Source organism: Pseudoliparis swirei, chromosome 19, assembly GCF_029220125.1.
Source record: "Pseudoliparis swirei isolate HS2019 ecotype Mariana Trench chromosome 19, NWPU_hadal_v1, whole genome shotgun sequence".
Taxonomy (NCBI): domain Eukaryota; kingdom Metazoa; phylum Chordata; class Actinopteri; order Perciformes; family Liparidae; genus Pseudoliparis; species Pseudoliparis swirei.
The window spans coordinates 17762053-17777637 of NC_079406.1; the positions used below are offsets into that span (position 1 = coordinate 17762053).

The following is a 15585-nucleotide window of genomic DNA, read 5'->3' on the forward strand; positions in this document are numbered from 1 at the left end:
AATAAGCTCCACTCATGAACTGATGAGGCCTTCAGGCAGATGTGCTTGATAACCAGAAAGTGAAGGACTGTCTTCCGAGTTCAAATCTGGTTTTAGGACTTTCTTTATTACTGCTGATACATGTTGTGTTCATTAAAATCAACACACATTAAAGCTGTAGCAATGAAATGCTTCAGAGTAGAATTAATTGACATACGTGTGTTCAGGGAGTTGTGGGAAAACGGGACTTCAAAGGGACCCAGCAGCTAATTTCCACCCTTGGCGTTAATTTGTCCATGTTTCCAGCAATAGTTTAGTTTGTTCGTTGTTTTTTACTACTTAACAAATTCAACGATTAATTTCTCACAAACATTTGACATTTTTATTACATTAAGTAAGTTTTCAATCACCAAGTGCAAGTGCGCGGTTGACAAATTCAATTCAATTCAGTTTATTTGTATAGCCCAATTTCACAAATTACAAATTTGTCTCGGAGTGCTTTACAATCTGTACACATAGACATCCCTGCCCCAAAACCTCGCATCGGACCAGGAAAAACTCCCAAATAACCCTGCAGGGGGAAAAAAAGGGAAGAAACCTTCAGGAGAGCAACAGAGGATGATCCCTCTCCAGGATGGACAGGTGCAATAGATGTAATGTGTACAGAAGGACAGATTTAGAGTTTAAATACATTCAATGAATGTGACAGAGTGTATGAATAGTTCATAGTAGGCATATTCCACGATGGAGACCTCCACGATCCATCAGGCAGATGGCGGTAGGGAGGAGGAGTGGGCGGAGTCTCAACAGTGGGCGGAGTCTCAACAGGACAGTGGCGTAGTCAGGAGCAGGAATTCCACGACCCAGACCTCGATGATCCATCAGGCAGATAGGATCTATGTCGTCTCATAGGGTCCGATGACCCCATGAGATGTGAAGTCAAAAGGACTCCGGGGAGAAAGCAGAGTTAGTAACGTGTGATTGAGAGATGAAAATGCATCCTTAAGGAGAGAAAAAAGAGGAGATAGGTACTCAGTGCATCCTAAACGTCCCCCGGCAGCTATAAGCCTATAGCAGCATATCAAGGGGCTGGACCAGGGCAAACCTGATTCAGCCCTAACTATAAGCTCTGTCAAAGAGGAAAGTCTTAAGTCTACCAGGGCTCTCAAGTTTTGAAGACAGGCAAGCGTGAGATTTCCATCAGCACCCGATACAGCTGACCGTTGCGCGCGTCGGCATCGAGCCGAAAAGAGTTGTTGACGGCTAGTGACTATTTTTTTGCTCCATCCCAATGCGCGCAGACCGGCGTCGGAGCTCTGCAGCGGAACAATCGATCGGCGTATTGAGCACCCCTGCATTCAAGCATTAAATAGCCGAGAGGTTTTTTCAGCGTGAGGTATTCGATGTGTGGCGGGAGTGCGTGAGATAAGACCGAAATGCGTGAGACTTGAGAGCCCTGAGTCTACTCTTAAACGAGGTGACTGTGTCTGCCTCCCGGACTGAAGGTGGAAGCTGGTTCCATAGAAGAGGAGCTTGATAACTAAAGGCTCTGGCTCCCATTCTACTTTTTAAGACTCTAGGAACTACAAGTAGTCCCGCATTTAGTGAGCGTAGCTCTCTAGTGGGGCAATATGGTACTACAAGCTCCTTAAGATATGATGGTGCATCACCAATCAAGGCTTTGTAGGTTAAGAGAAGAATTTTAAAAGTGATTCTTGATTTTACTGGGAGCCAGTGCAGAGCAGCTAGTGCAGGAGTGATGTGATCTCTTTTCTTAGTTTTAGTGAGAACACGAGCTGCAGCATTCTGGATCAACTGGAGGGACCTAAGAGACTTATTAGAGCAGCCTGATAATAAGGAGTTGCAGTAATCCAGTCTCGAAGTAACGAACGTGTGAACCAATTTTTCTGCATCTTTTTGAGACAAGATGTGCCTGATTTTTGAAATATTACGTAGATGAAAGAATGCAGTCCTTGAGATTTGCTTTACGTGGGAGTTAAAGGACAAATCCCGATCAAAGATAACGCCAAGATTCTTTACAGTGGTGTTGGATGCCAGGGCAATGCCGTCTACAAATGTAAACACATATTGACAAAGGGTTGATTCCATTAAGATTTTGGTGGCCTTAACGACCTTTGATTGCCACTTGCTAACCCCCAACATTACCAGTGTTATCAATAGGAATGTGTTGTATGATTGTAAAGATACTGTTCAAAATGTAAATTATCCACGCTCACACACATACTTATTGATGATGAGGTAGCTAATTGTGAAAATAGAAATCGGCAAACTTGATTCATATACTGTTACTCAATACCTGTATTACCATTGCAATTGAGATATGAGTGGATAGTGCAGCTATATCACAAACCACATGCTAAAAATAAATGGCATTAACTAATTACACTTCACGCTTCGAGGGTACATGTTGGTGACCCCAAAACAAAACAAATTCCTACATATGTAGTCATGTAAAACAATATTTATAATTATATTGTTATCCAGTAGAGCATGTTTCTTAGTCAGTACAGCTGTACATATTCTTGCTAAAGTTTCAGGTCACTTTGGCCAACTTTTAAAATTGTTAAACAAAACAGTGCAATTGTGCTGATGGATACTCTGTGTGTGTTGTGTTGATGGATAATCTGGATACTCTGATAAAAGACAGCAATTCCACATAAAATAGTACAATAAAATATATACAATATAATTGTAGGGGTCTGATATGTAAAAATAGGAATAAATGCAAATTCATCTCCTCTACTGCAGCACAATGAACATTTCCTACACGTCTAAAGTGGATCAATACTTCAAAAGTGGCCTTTAAAAGGTGGTTCATAAGCTTAGTGACTCTGCATATGTGTTCGTCTTGTGTTGTTTGTTGGATGTTGGAGGAACACAATGGATGTAATACTTTAAATAGTTTGTATGTCTGATGATTGCAGCTATTGCGAAGAATTCTATTATTTTTAACAATCAAATACATTAAATCAGTAAATACTGTTGATCACTTACAGTCCCTGTGTATTTACAGCAGTAACAGCATCCATTCACTGCAGGCAACTGTAATTAGATTATAATAGTCATAGTCACTCATTCTTCCAGGTAGGCTCTGGATTTGAATCTAATCTGGGATTTGGTTGCTCAATGCTGAGTGGTGCGGAAACCCAGGAACTAGCCTGCAGTTACTTTACATATAAAACCACTCGCTAGCCAGTGGCACAAACAAGAGAGTTTATCTGTGAGAAAGAGATTACTTGGGTATCTAATCTATTCCATAACCGTCTGGTAATTACAGTTGTGCCTGAAGGATTATTGTCTGTGAACCGGGAGCCCATTTTGAGACGTATGTTGTGTTCTGTTCCAGGATTGAGCGTGTTGTGATGGCAGCAGGGTAACAGTTTGAAACCAGAAAGTATGCTGGTTACAATTTTCATGAATCCATAAATACCTGTCAGACACTGGGGAAGTGGTTTGAAGGACCTTTAAACACAACAACTGTCCAGACAGCTTGTGGGAGTGAGCTGAAATCTTCAATTTATAGCACAAAAAAGTAAGAAAAAACATAGTAAAAATAAATAAATAAATTAGTCAAAATTCCCAGGCTATTATATAAACACACCACCTAAATTGTCAGTCACAAGCACCAACACACACGACTCGCCCAGTCGTACTCTCATCACTCGCTCATTATTAATACAGGATTACATTTATTCTCAATCCCAAACTCACACACACAGTCCACAGGCTCCTCACAGAAGTGCACACCCTTTCTGTCGAGGACCGTCAACGGTAGCAAGGCAGTCTGGTAGCCGTGTGCCGCCAGCTGGAGTCCGAGGAGTTTCACTCTCTTTGAATGTCACAAGCTCATAGAGACCTGCTGTTCATCTGGCTGCTAACGGAGGTTTTACCAGGCAACGGGTGGATTTCTGTCCGACAACAGTTCACTGAAGATTTGTAAACCCCGTTTCATGACGGTAAGACACAAGTTCAACTTCTGAGAGCATTTAGAGCAAGAGAATAACCAGTGATGATATTCTTCTTTTTAGAAAACAAGGTTTGTATTGATCAGTTGTTTGTCATTCACATTATTGTGAGTCCTGTTTTACTTGAACGAACTGTACTGATAAGATGCATCTGGCACGAAGGTTATACAGTGAGTTTTCTGTGTAATTCTTGAAGCTTCCATTCTCTAAACAACAACAGTACACATGATTAAGTCCCTATATCTGGTAAAAATTGTATCCAAAGTGTAAAAAAATGCTGCGGTTGTATTTAATGGTCAGCAAATGTTAATGACAATTTCCTTTCCTCTGTCCCAGATGTTTCCTTGGTCAGCTGTTTTCTCCCTTGAGCCCAAAGTGCCCGGCCAGCGCAGCTCTGAGGAGTTGGTGACCAATACTCTGATGTTAGAGCTGGAGGCCATGGTGAAGCGCACTGAACGCATCCGCTTGGAGTGGGCGACGGAGGGTCGCCGCCGCCGTCGCAGCTCCTCCACCGCCCCGACCCCACAGCCGTACGAGCTGACCCCCAGCGACCTGCTGGGCCTGCAGGACCTCTGCGTCAAGATCCCCCCTGCACAGTGTGGCCCTCTGATCGTCAGGTGAGACAGACAGGGAGACACGGAGACAGCTGGACATGGAGGAAACTAAAAGGGTATCCTACCGTCATTGAAATTGAAATAGTGAGCCAGACTGAAACAGAGAGACACAGAGCTGGAGAAAGAGCTTAAATACAGGCTGGAAAATAGAATATGAAGAAACAGATGAAGAGCGAGCTGCAAGGTTTCAATTAGGCCGATACGCTCAGATCCAGAACCATTCTTTCTCCAAGAGATGACGAGATGTGACATCCCAACCAGAGATCTTAAACAGTCCTCAAACGCACGTTTTGTTTTTTCATTACAAAGGTCTAAAGCTGAAAGCAATTAGTTCACTTTCATTTTCTATGATTCAACATATTGAAATGTTCCCACTGTGGGACGAATAAAGGAATATCATATCATATCATATTGTTCTGGTTTTATGGAATCCCCCTTCCAGCACCAGTGTGATGAGGGTGCATTTGCTAACAGGGGCATCGTGAGGGATTCTGCACCGCTTTAAAAAAGACTGCACTGCCCACTTGGTGGTGGTGGCACCTCCATTTTTAGGACGACAACTCCCTTCTCTTTTGTTTCTGTGTTGTTTTGTCAAGTACTATGTAAATGCTTGTGTAATTTTACATCAAGCTGTTCATAGAAGTGTTGTGTTGTTGCTCCCACTGCAGGTTCAGGAGGCTTGTGACGCAGATGGAGCCGGAGGTTCACGAGGTCCTCCGGCTGTTTCGCTCGGTGCTACGCGACTGCATGGACGAGGTGACCGGAAACGACGACATGCAGACGGAGGACGCCGTCTATGAGAAGCTACAGCGCAGCAAGAGTCTTCTGTCTTTTGTAAGCTTCCGCAGCAAGTTCCGCACAGGTCCGTTGTTCAGGGGCAGCAACACAAGAGGCTCCAGGGGGAACTTGCACCAGCAGGTAGATTGGTCCGACGAGGAGGATGCAGAAGGGGAGGAAGAGGCCATCAAGGCCAGGGCGAGGAAGGGAAGGAGCAGGAGCATGCCAGAGATCAGCCCTATGGAGCAGAGTGCCCCGGGGTGAGAGAGTCAGGGGAAAGACAATGCAGAGAGGATGGTGGGATGGACCTATGGAGAAGTTCGTTCTGAAAGGGGGAGAACATGAGGAGTAAGAGAAGGAGGGACTGTAGAGAGATGGGTCAGCTGAATGCAAATAAGGAGAGGAGAGTTTTTTTCTTTCTCTTGTTCCAAATATATTTCAAAAGCAGATAAGAGTGAGCTTAGGAGGATTTCTTCCCTTTCAGCCAACCGGTCTAATTGCTATTGAACTTGAAGTCTTTTGTTTCCAAAAGCATCGCCGTTTTGGCTTTAAGATTCTGAAACATGTGATTAGCATTTAAATGTGCTGACAGCAACAAGACAAAGTGTCTCGTCATGCGAGCAGCTCTGTGAGGCTGTACAGTTGTATCTTTCCCATGTTCACCATCTTAGTTGAGCTAATATTTGCTAATTTGCACTAAACACTACAGCAAATGCCAACCTGCTGGTTGGCAAGAAGAGTGGTCAAAGGATCATTCAAATCATTAGGATGCCTTGTCTGGGGACCATAGACGTCTGTAATCCATGCTTTAGTTGTTGTAATATAGATATGAATGGTCATAAAGCCACATCACTAGCATGTAATAACTCAAATGTGCTGCATGGGGTTTAGTTAAATAGAATATTTTTGACTTGAATTGCTGACCTTTACATGCTTCAGGTATCCTTAAAATCAAAAAGCTGCTGAATCATATCATGAACTCTGATCGCTCTTTTAATGAAGTATCGAAACTAAAAATATGCTAAATCACATCGTTTTTAACGTACGGGTACTTTGTTAGTATCGCTACACCGTGTGCAGCGTGACAGCAGCAGATGTAGCGGACTAACATTCAAGCTAACCTAACTTCCCAAACGCTGTGGACATCTGAACGCTGATTGGCCGAGACGCGACACGTCCCATCAAAGATGTTCTATTGCGAAGAGCACCACTCCACATTTTCTCCGCGTCTCACTGTAATCTCAACGGCAGCGGGCCAGGTGAAAAAAATAATAAATCGGAACGCGTCTCTGGTATTGTTCAGGGGGCCGGTCCAAATGGGGAGGCGGGCCGGATACGGCCCGCGGGTCGTAGTTTGGGGACCACTGATCAAGCACATCCTTGGAGGCAGGACATAACTAGAATCATCTTTAAAAGAAATTGTGAATATATGTATTTGGGGATATAATCAGTGTCATCATTATTTCTATGCAGTTATAACATGTTTCCCCCCATAAAGATGTGGTCTTTGTTTAGATACAGTTGTGTAGCATTTGAGACTAACTGTGACTCTTGCATGTTTGCCCATTTATATCCGTCCACATTTTTAAAGTCTAGAAGCCTTTTAAGAAAAGGAATAAAAGCTACAAGGACCTTTATCCCTTTCTTGTGGTTGAGAAGGTTACATGTTTATGTGAAAATGTCTGGGGCCTGTAAATAAATATTAGTATAAGTGTCTTTCTGGTGTAAATATGTTGAATATGTCATACAAAGCTGCACCTGCTTAGCACATCTCTTTCAGCTAATCTTAGCCTCCCAGCATGGCTAATTATATCACTGCCGACTAATCCTCTTATCCCAAGAAAATCTCAGCCACGAATGCCAACACCCCATTATCATTTTATTAATATGCACTTTCTTATCAATACATCATTATTTGCACTTTATACACTGAAGTCAAGGCATTTGGCTAAAAAAAAAAGAATAGACAGGGAAAAAAATAGGAAGAATGTTTTCTCTTTCTTTTAAAAAAGATGTGGTCCTTTAATAGTAACATCCGATAAGTTTAGAAAGATTAAGAGGGGAAGCAACTACAACATGGCATCCAACCAGACACTTCCAGGGAATCCGGCTGATTGAGTCACTTCATTAGACAGCCTTCACAACCAGCGAGCCTAACCCCTTCATAAGCACTGATGTCAAACCCTTCCGATACTTGACCCATTTCTGCAGCATTTAACGTGCAAGGTTTTCACTTTTTCAACCTGCCCAAAGCCGAACAACCAAACAGTTTCGTATAAAACAGTTTTGTGACATCTTGTGATTTCGTTCAGCTTGTATCTGAATACTACTGCAAACGTCCCTTCAGCCGTCTGTAACTTCTTGTGCCTTCCGGACACGACATGCCGGACCACAATACGCCTCTTTCTTTGTGTCACAGTTCTATACGAGTACCCATTTGGCAAATACAGTTTGAAAACATAACAGAATGAGAAAAAAGAAAGAAAGAAAATCATGAAGTGATGAATTGTTGATAAAGAAGGGACACAGTCGTGCTCTTCAATAATAAGTAAACTAAGAAGCAAAATTATCTGACGATAAAAGTTCTGTTGTTCGTCTTTGAAATCGTATGATTATTATATAATTAGAATTATGATAATAATCATAGTTAGAATATTAGAATATGTGGGGTAAACAAGAAAATCAAAGTTAAAAAGACAGTTTGCAGAATCAAACCATTAAATTATAGACATTTTGATTAAATGTTTATGAATAAATTGGTCAAAGTACAATACTGAGCAACCTTTTGCTCTCTCTCTATACAAAGTGGGGATTTTAGATAATTTATTCTTTCATTTGGACAGAATTCAACATCTTCATTCGTCACTGAATTGTCGAGTCCGTGGCTTGGGAATAACCGGAAAGTCTGTTTAATTAATCTGAGCGGGTCCCAGGCCTCCATCAAAGTGTCACTTTGAGAGTGAAGTCTGTCCATTAAATACGTCGCCTGGACATGTCGTCTTAGTCCGGCTTCAGTTTCACTTCACCTCGTTCAATGTGCTTTCCCCTCCTCTAAGCTGCTTCTCCTTTCTTCAAGCAAAGAAGACAACAAAGATGATGAAGAAGACGACGAGGACGAGAAAGATCTTGATCATCAGCCAGCGGTTGGAGGAGACTGACTGGAAGTATTTGAGGATCTCTGTGTGGGCGGACTCCACGTTAAGCTGCGTGTCCTCCACGTTAGCGTCGATCCTGTGTGAGAAGGACGACAGGAGGTTCAGTTTTTAAACAGATGATAATTATCTTAACTTCATACATTTTCTTTAAGACCAGTCAGTTTGGGAGATAAATGGCAAGTTATATATGTGACTCAGAGTTCCTATATTATTTATATATATAAATTCCTATATGGGTCCATTTAGTGAAATATATCCATGTGAATTGATCACAAGCAACACAATTCTGCATGAAATCAAGTCAGATGCTCACCACCCAAATTATAGCAGCAATTCCCTTTTTTACTCACAGTTTCCTGTTTCCTATTGCTTGTGTATTAAAAGAGTAGCTTTTGGGATAGTTGCTAGTTCGCTCGCTTGATCCCCCCCCCACCCACACACACACACACAATTCTTGCTCCGTCTAACCTCTGAATGGTTTCCTCTTGCTCCTTGACCATGTGTGCGAGCTGCTGGAATATAGAGCCCAGCTCCACGATGGTGCCCTCAATGTTCTGCATGGTGTCTGCACGGCTCTGGATGTACGAGTCCTGTAACGGCACAGCAAGATCTCAAAAAGGGCCACATTACAGCACAGCCTATCCATTAAGTTTAAATGTAGTCAAATATTACTAAAAAGTTTAATTTTGATACATTTTCTACTACTAATAATAATACACATTGACTAAATAAAAAAATCAACCATAACTAATAATAATTTTCCAAAAGATATTGCTGGCACACATTCTTCTATCTCTGCCTGATTTTGACAATCACACAGCAGCAGTCTACCTGCTCATCAATAAGCTGGAGCTGCAGGGGATTGGTCTGAGAGTCCATATTGATGGCCACATCGCCCATACTCCTGGACTCATCCTGCATCAGGACCGAGCTCTCTGAAGGGACACAACAAGCAAAACACACACATGTTCAACGAGATCAGACGGAGATCCTCAAGGGTAGAGGGTGAAACAAACAGAACAGCGGGCACATACAGTGGCTAGTTATACCCGCTGGGAGAGTCAAGTGTTCCAGGGAAATACCTTTTAAATTTGAGGTTGTATTGCCCTGGTAACCATTGCGTGGCGAACGAGCTGCATGCGGCTCCTGGGCCCCTTTTTTGCGGCTCCCTAAAATATTTTTTAATTTTTGCATTATAGATGACCAAATACAATAATAATCATTCACAAGGACTTCGATCAGTTCCTCATCACAACAGCTGTTATAAAAATACACTGACAGTCAAAATCATTCTGTACATCAACGGCTAAATTTCAACTAATTGGCTCATGGTAAATAAGCTACAGTCAGGATATCTTTCAGTTAACAGGTGTACAATAACTTTTTAAATGATAAAAGTTGCATTCACAAGTGTTCCACGGATAGAAACTTTTCTATTGAAGTACAGTACCCGTTTCTGACAATGACTTCGAAGATCATAGTATAATATCTATATTATTAAAAAGGTGTACTGGACAGGTCAACCAGTTAAGGACTGTTGTATTCTAATGTCGTCTAATAATTACTGCGATAATAATAAAACTAATTTTCAATTAGTGGTTGGTTATTACAAATATATTTCAAAATAAAAATACTTTTTTTTCACACATTAATTTGTTACCTATAATTCATTGGAGGTAACGGTGAGCACAATTTTTGCGGTGAAATAATACCGTTCATAAGCATTTTACTCGCAGTGTAAACGCCCCCAGAGAAAGCAGCTGTGCTCACTCAAGGACAACATTTGGCTATTTGTATAAAAATGTAAAAAAGGTAAGCTGAGAAGGAAGGCAAGACATTAATGTTTGCCTATAAGCCAAAACAAATACTCAATAAAAAGATGTGTTTACTCCATTAGACAATGTTTATGTTAGATGAAGAGATGTTGAGCAAGCAATGTTTTTGTTAACTATTTTTTTATTGAGAAATTAAAAAAATGAATAAAGAAGAAATTAGCAGTATATAATTTGTATTGCATGTTAAAGTTACACCAGATGGTATGACATGGGTGCCTTTCATCTTTGTCTGTGCTTTAAGAGATTATTTTTAGGTTGTGATGTGAATGCGACACTGCAGCGTTAAGCATTTACTCAGCACACAATGTGGATGAGGTGAAACTTTTCCCACAAACAATAATCAGTAGAGTGAACACACCCTCATGAAGCTGCAACATAATGCTGTGTTTACCCCTTGGTGCCATTACTTTCTATTGTGAAGCCAAGATGTGGACAGACTTACTGAAGTTGTTGGCCATCAGAGGAGAAGACGAGACTGGGGGCTGGGAGAACTGCTCTCTCCTGCTGCGTTGCTGCTTCAGATTCTACAGGAAAAGAGACAAATGATGGAGGAGGTGAATACGGCCGAGAAGAAACCTGTACCGAATCCAATACCTTGTTTTGGATCTTTATAGATGATACAAGTAAGACAAACACCTCTCACCTCTGTTCTGACTTCTAGGACTGACTTGAAGTCATTGGACATTGTAGCCAGTTTGGACTGTAGAAAACAAAAAGATACAACAGGGTTCAAAGTGCAGCTTAATTCATCAGTGTAGAATAGAGCACCAATCTGTGGGAAATAAATCTAAAATGTTCTCCTGATGCCATTATAAATGGAGATTTTACTATTTTGAAAATGAAATTGTCTATTAACAAAAGCACACAATTAAAAAGTTCCAGAAATTAAAAACATGTTAATAAAGAATATTTAAAAAATTGTTTTAAACATTTGCAGGAAAAGCAAAGTAATTAAGAAACGTGGACTCAATGCATGTCCATTACAGTATGAATTGTACCTGTAAGGACACCACGATAGTGTTAGAGTGGGTTTGGATGTGTCGGCCACCTGGAGCTCCGCGGGACCTCACCAAGTCCTGCAGCTGTGCAATCTGTTTGTTTAGACTGTTGATGTCCTAAAAACACAAGAGATAGAAAACAGGGTGTATAGTTTTACAAGATAATACAGGATTAAATATTGCTGCACTATTTATAAATAATGTACATGTTGGTAAAACCACATTTCATGGGATTTTAACTCAACTTACTTGTTTAATGATGTACGTTAGCTCCTCAATCTCCACTGCCTTGTCGTCAAATAGAGATTTTCTTTTTGCCACTAAAATATTATAACAATAACATGAAGAATCAGCACTTTGAACAATATGACACAAAAATAGATGATTTAAGCTAAAATAACATTATAAAAAGAAACACTTACAAATAGTGAGCTTTTCCAGTTTGGCAAATGTATTGCTCAAGTCTTTTCCAATTCTCCTACAAGAAAACAGACAGAAATGTAGCCTTCATTGTCATGCACATACTAAAAGGTGGACTCTAACATGTTGTTGAAGAGACTTATTTACATTGTTACAGGGAATACAATGTTATCAATGTAATCTCTGGGCTGTATGTCTCCCCGTTTACAGTCTTTGTGCAAATCCGCCAAACAAGCCCTGAACCAGCTTTTCCACTAAAAATGTATTTCAATGTTCTCAATCCTTACACAATAAGCATGAGGAGGTGAGAATGTGCAAACGCAAATATTGCAACACCCAAATCCATCACAAAAGAACTGGTACATTCAGCAAATATGTATCAGCTGGTGAAAGACGCAAGAAGACTTACTTGGCCATAACTGTGAAGTCGCTGCGCTGCCTGAGAGCGCTGAGAGTTGGTTTACTGGGCTGGACTCCATTCTGCCAGGAGAGAGGATGAAATACAATTAGAGATGAAATAAAATAAAAGGCTGAGGAGTAACTGTGATAATATGGCTACAGAAATCATCAAGATGTTTATATAAGTGACAGGGAATTTATTTATTCCAACTTATTGACAGACTAAACATTGAAGTCAATAATTTCCTTATTACACGCTTCCTTCCGTCAATAATGCAACTAAAATGTTTACGGTGTTACTGAGATCAGTGGTAACCTCGGATTATAGTCCTTTCAACTCTGGAATATTTAGGCTGGTAACAATGGTGACATTGGAGGGTTTAAAAACATAGAAGAGCACGATAAATTGGCCGATATTATGATCATGGATTAATAACATAAACAACCAAGTTAAAAAATAATCTCCTTGAATTGAATTTCAGACAAAGAACTGGGACAACAATGGCCACCGAGTGGAACATTTTTAAGGTTAAAAAATATATAAAAGCATATATTTGGCATTTCTATTCTCCAATCCGTTGTTTTACATCAGCCAACATATATCAGTATCTGTGATAACTAATAGCTGCTAATACCGTGGCACAGTTGACAGACTTCCTTTCATAATTATATTAGAGATTGGAAATCACACGTCACCACTTTGTGATTTACATTAAAATAGGTTTGAAACATGACTGAAAGACAACAAGAACACCAACTTGTACTTAACTTGAGAGTGCACAGGTGTTTGACGTCTTTGCGTATACAAATAAACAAAACAAAAATATCTATTTTATAGCTATTATTCTATTTAAAACATATATACATGTTGTGCATTCTTGTATTTAATATTGCTTTACTTGTATGCATAAATGCTGCTGTAGCTAAATAACTTCCCCTTGCGTGATGACAAAAGTAACTGGTAATGTCCACGTTGTACAGTTTGGGAGGAAAGGCCTTATTTGACAAAGCGATCAGTGAATGTGCTGCGACGAGTCCACTCACCGGTCTGCTCTGGAGAGATTTACAGGCGGACTGGAACTCGAGGGTTCGGTCACGGCACGTCATCCTGCCGCCGGTAGAGGGTCACCAGCCGGCTCTCGAACCTGGGACTACCGGGTACCTTTCCGTCTGGTCTGTGTGGTCGATAAACAAGGAAGCCCTCCCAAAACTCACATCCACGGTGGGTTATCCTTCAGGGGCAACTGTACACACATGTCTGCAGAAAACAACTCATGAGCTTACAGTTTGAAATGTAACTGATGAATAAACACAGTTTATAATGTAACTGCTACATAAAAATGGTGTATAATGTCGTTAGCTAATTGATACATAAACAGTTGTAAATGCAACTAACTGTTAGCATAAAAATAAACACAGCGCGAGGTCTTACGTTAGTTAGCCGTTAGCTAACATCAGGAGATCGACTGAACCGCAACTAACAGACAAAACGTGACAACTGACTGCCACTGCTCACAAATGAGGCCCCATGTGAGTTAGCTACAAATACAACGAGGTAACAACAGCTCTCTGCGAGTAAAGGCCGTCCATCACGACACACAGCTGATCGCGGCCTGACCGGTGACGCTAACATTAGCTTCAGAGAGCTAACCGTGCTCTCCATACGGTGTCTCCTGCTCTAACGTTGCCTTGTTAAATTCGACCTAAACTCACCATGAGAGGTTACATCTTATTCAAAAGACACAAGATGATCATTTCCTACTCACTTGAATAAACATCACATCATATTTCGGGAGCCCTCGACGTTTCTGGTTTAAACTAATCAACCCAGGAGTTAAACTTCCGATCCGGGTTGTTTCCGTCTCTGACGTCACTGCCACGTCGACTTTACCGAGGGTGAAAGTCCCTGCAGGTTCAACGCGTCAGCACCAGGGGGCGCAACTCCTCCCTCCCCTGTTTGGAGTGGAGCTTCATCCCGTCGTATGTACATTATTACCTTCGCATTGAAAATGCGGAAGGTTATGTTTTGATCGCCGTGTATTTATTTATTTATTTGTATGCGTGTTACTCGCATAACTCAAAAAGTATTAAACCGAATCGCATGAAATTTGGTGGGATGATTGGTTATTATCCGGGGACCATTTGATTAGATTTTGGGATCGATCGGGTCAAAGGTCAAACTATTCTTTGAATCGCATGCAATTTGGTGGGATGATTGGTTATTATCCGGGGATCATTTGATTAGATTTTGGGATCGATCGGGTCAAAGGTCAAGGTCACGGTCATGAAAATGTCAAAATCTTCTTTTTACCATAGCGCGGTCAATTTTTATCCAACTGACATGCAACTAATGCCAAAATGTGACTGCGGCGAAGGTATGCGCTCTACCGAGTGCCCGTTCTAGTTTAGTTTATATGACAGTAAGAAAAGAGGAATATTGGGGACATACCAGAAAACCAATAAAATAAATAGCCAACCTTAATACTATAGGTCTCTGGGTCAAACAGCACTTCCAAGACTTTAATCGCCCACTTTTATTGTGATGGTGGTTTCATTTTGTATTATGCAATGGTATCTATAAATCTTAGAATCATGGCCAAGTTAATCTGCGAGTCTTCCAGTAAAAAATAGTAGCTTGGCCCATAGTAATCCTCATTTCTGCACAGAGAGGGTACTAGAACATTACATATTCTCAGGTGAGTAGATCCAAATCTCATACTATTTGATTTAATTAATCTGAAAAGATTCCGTTGCATTATTTTGTCTAATCAGGATTTATATTTCTCAGGTGGTAGATTGGAGCATCCTCAATGCTGTGTGCTATTAAACCAAAATTATTAACAGAAACCTGTGTAAGTGCACTTATAGAATAAGAGGAACAAAATGATCAATCGGTCACGACAGGCTGACGCCTGCTGAAACCAAAACATGATGTGTCATTAGTGATGTTATGCTGATGTAGTACTGAACCTTTGAGTTTTTTGAGAGGGATCAGACAGACAGAGGATGTGATTAGCTTCTGGCTCAGGTAAGTCGACCTGCATGTAAGGTATGGACAGAGAGATAACATCCAGCAGGCTCTCTGATCTCCTCTGACTCCTACTGGTACCCGCATCCTCCGCCTGACAGGCTCCAGCACGCCAGACCACAGCTATGCTTTCGCCTCTTTACCGGTTATAGACCCCAACCACAAGATCCCTTCACCCGCTCCCTATGCCCTGCACCACCCCTCATCTACGCTCCCTTTCACCTTTTATACCTCACGATAATCCACTGTACTTATCTCTTCATCTGAAACACCAACCTCCATGCTCTCACACATTTTTGATCTCTTTGCCGAACATCAGGACGGAACAGAAAAGTTTCTAATTTGTATCTCTTTTCATGTCTCATTTCATCATATATTGTCTATATTTGTATCC

General features: G+C 41.0%; 2 protein-coding genes across 3 annotated transcripts; one reads left to right on the forward strand and one right to left on the reverse strand.

The window, feature by feature from the left end:
* The first annotated feature begins 3209 nt into the window (after positions 1-3209).
* zgc:162144 (RD3 domain-containing protein) lies at positions 3210-7072 on the forward strand. The gene is made up of 4 exons (XM_056439462.1): positions 3210-3267; positions 3347-3956; positions 4302-4582; positions 5248-7072. Exons 2-4 carry the CDS (start codon positions 3951-3953, stop codon positions 5618-5620), a joined length of 660 nt encoding a protein of 219 aa, XP_056295437.1. The 5' UTR covers positions 3210-3267; positions 3347-3950; the 3' UTR covers positions 5621-7072.
* A 142-nt stretch (positions 7073-7214) lies between these two features.
* stx5a (syntaxin 5A) lies at positions 7215-14028 on the reverse strand. 2 transcript variants are annotated; one of them, XM_056440061.1, is made up of 12 exons: positions 13930-14028; positions 13208-13421; positions 12174-12244; positions 11767-11822; positions 11594-11664; positions 11345-11461; positions 10990-11046; positions 10789-10870; positions 9594-9680; positions 9343-9446; positions 8980-9101; positions 7215-8587 (listed from the first exon to the last, which is right to left on the reverse strand). In XM_056440061.1, exons 2-12 carry the CDS (start codon positions 13268-13270, stop codon positions 8428-8430), a joined length of 990 nt encoding a protein of 329 aa, XP_056296036.1. In that variant the 5' UTR covers positions 13271-13421; positions 13930-14028; the 3' UTR covers positions 7215-8427. The 2 variants fall into 2 exon arrangements, with proteins under 2 accessions (XP_056296036.1, XP_056296037.1); XM_056440062.1 differs by lacking the exon at positions 9594-9680.
* Positions 14029-15585: the final 1557 nt, after the last annotated feature.

Bases quoted from the DNA above. Each gene is read 5' to 3' on its own strand.
- zgc:162144 (XM_056439462.1), top strand. The intron at 4,583-5,247 runs GTGAGACAGACA...CTCCCACTGCAG, and splicing joins TGTGGCCCTCTGATCGTCAG to GTTCAGGAGGCTTGTGACGC.
- stx5a (XM_056440061.1), bottom strand. From the start codon at position 13,270: ATGACGTGCCGTGACCGAACCCTCGAGTTCCAGTCCGCCTGTAAATCT. The intron at 11,665-11,766 runs GTAAGTGTTTCT...ATAATATTTTAG, and splicing joins ACTGGAAAAGCTCACTATTT to TGGCAAAAAGAAAATCTCTA. The intron at 11,047-11,344 runs GTACAATTCATA...TGTTTTCTACAG, and splicing joins CTATCGTGGTGTCCTTACAG to TCCAAACTGGCTACAATGTC.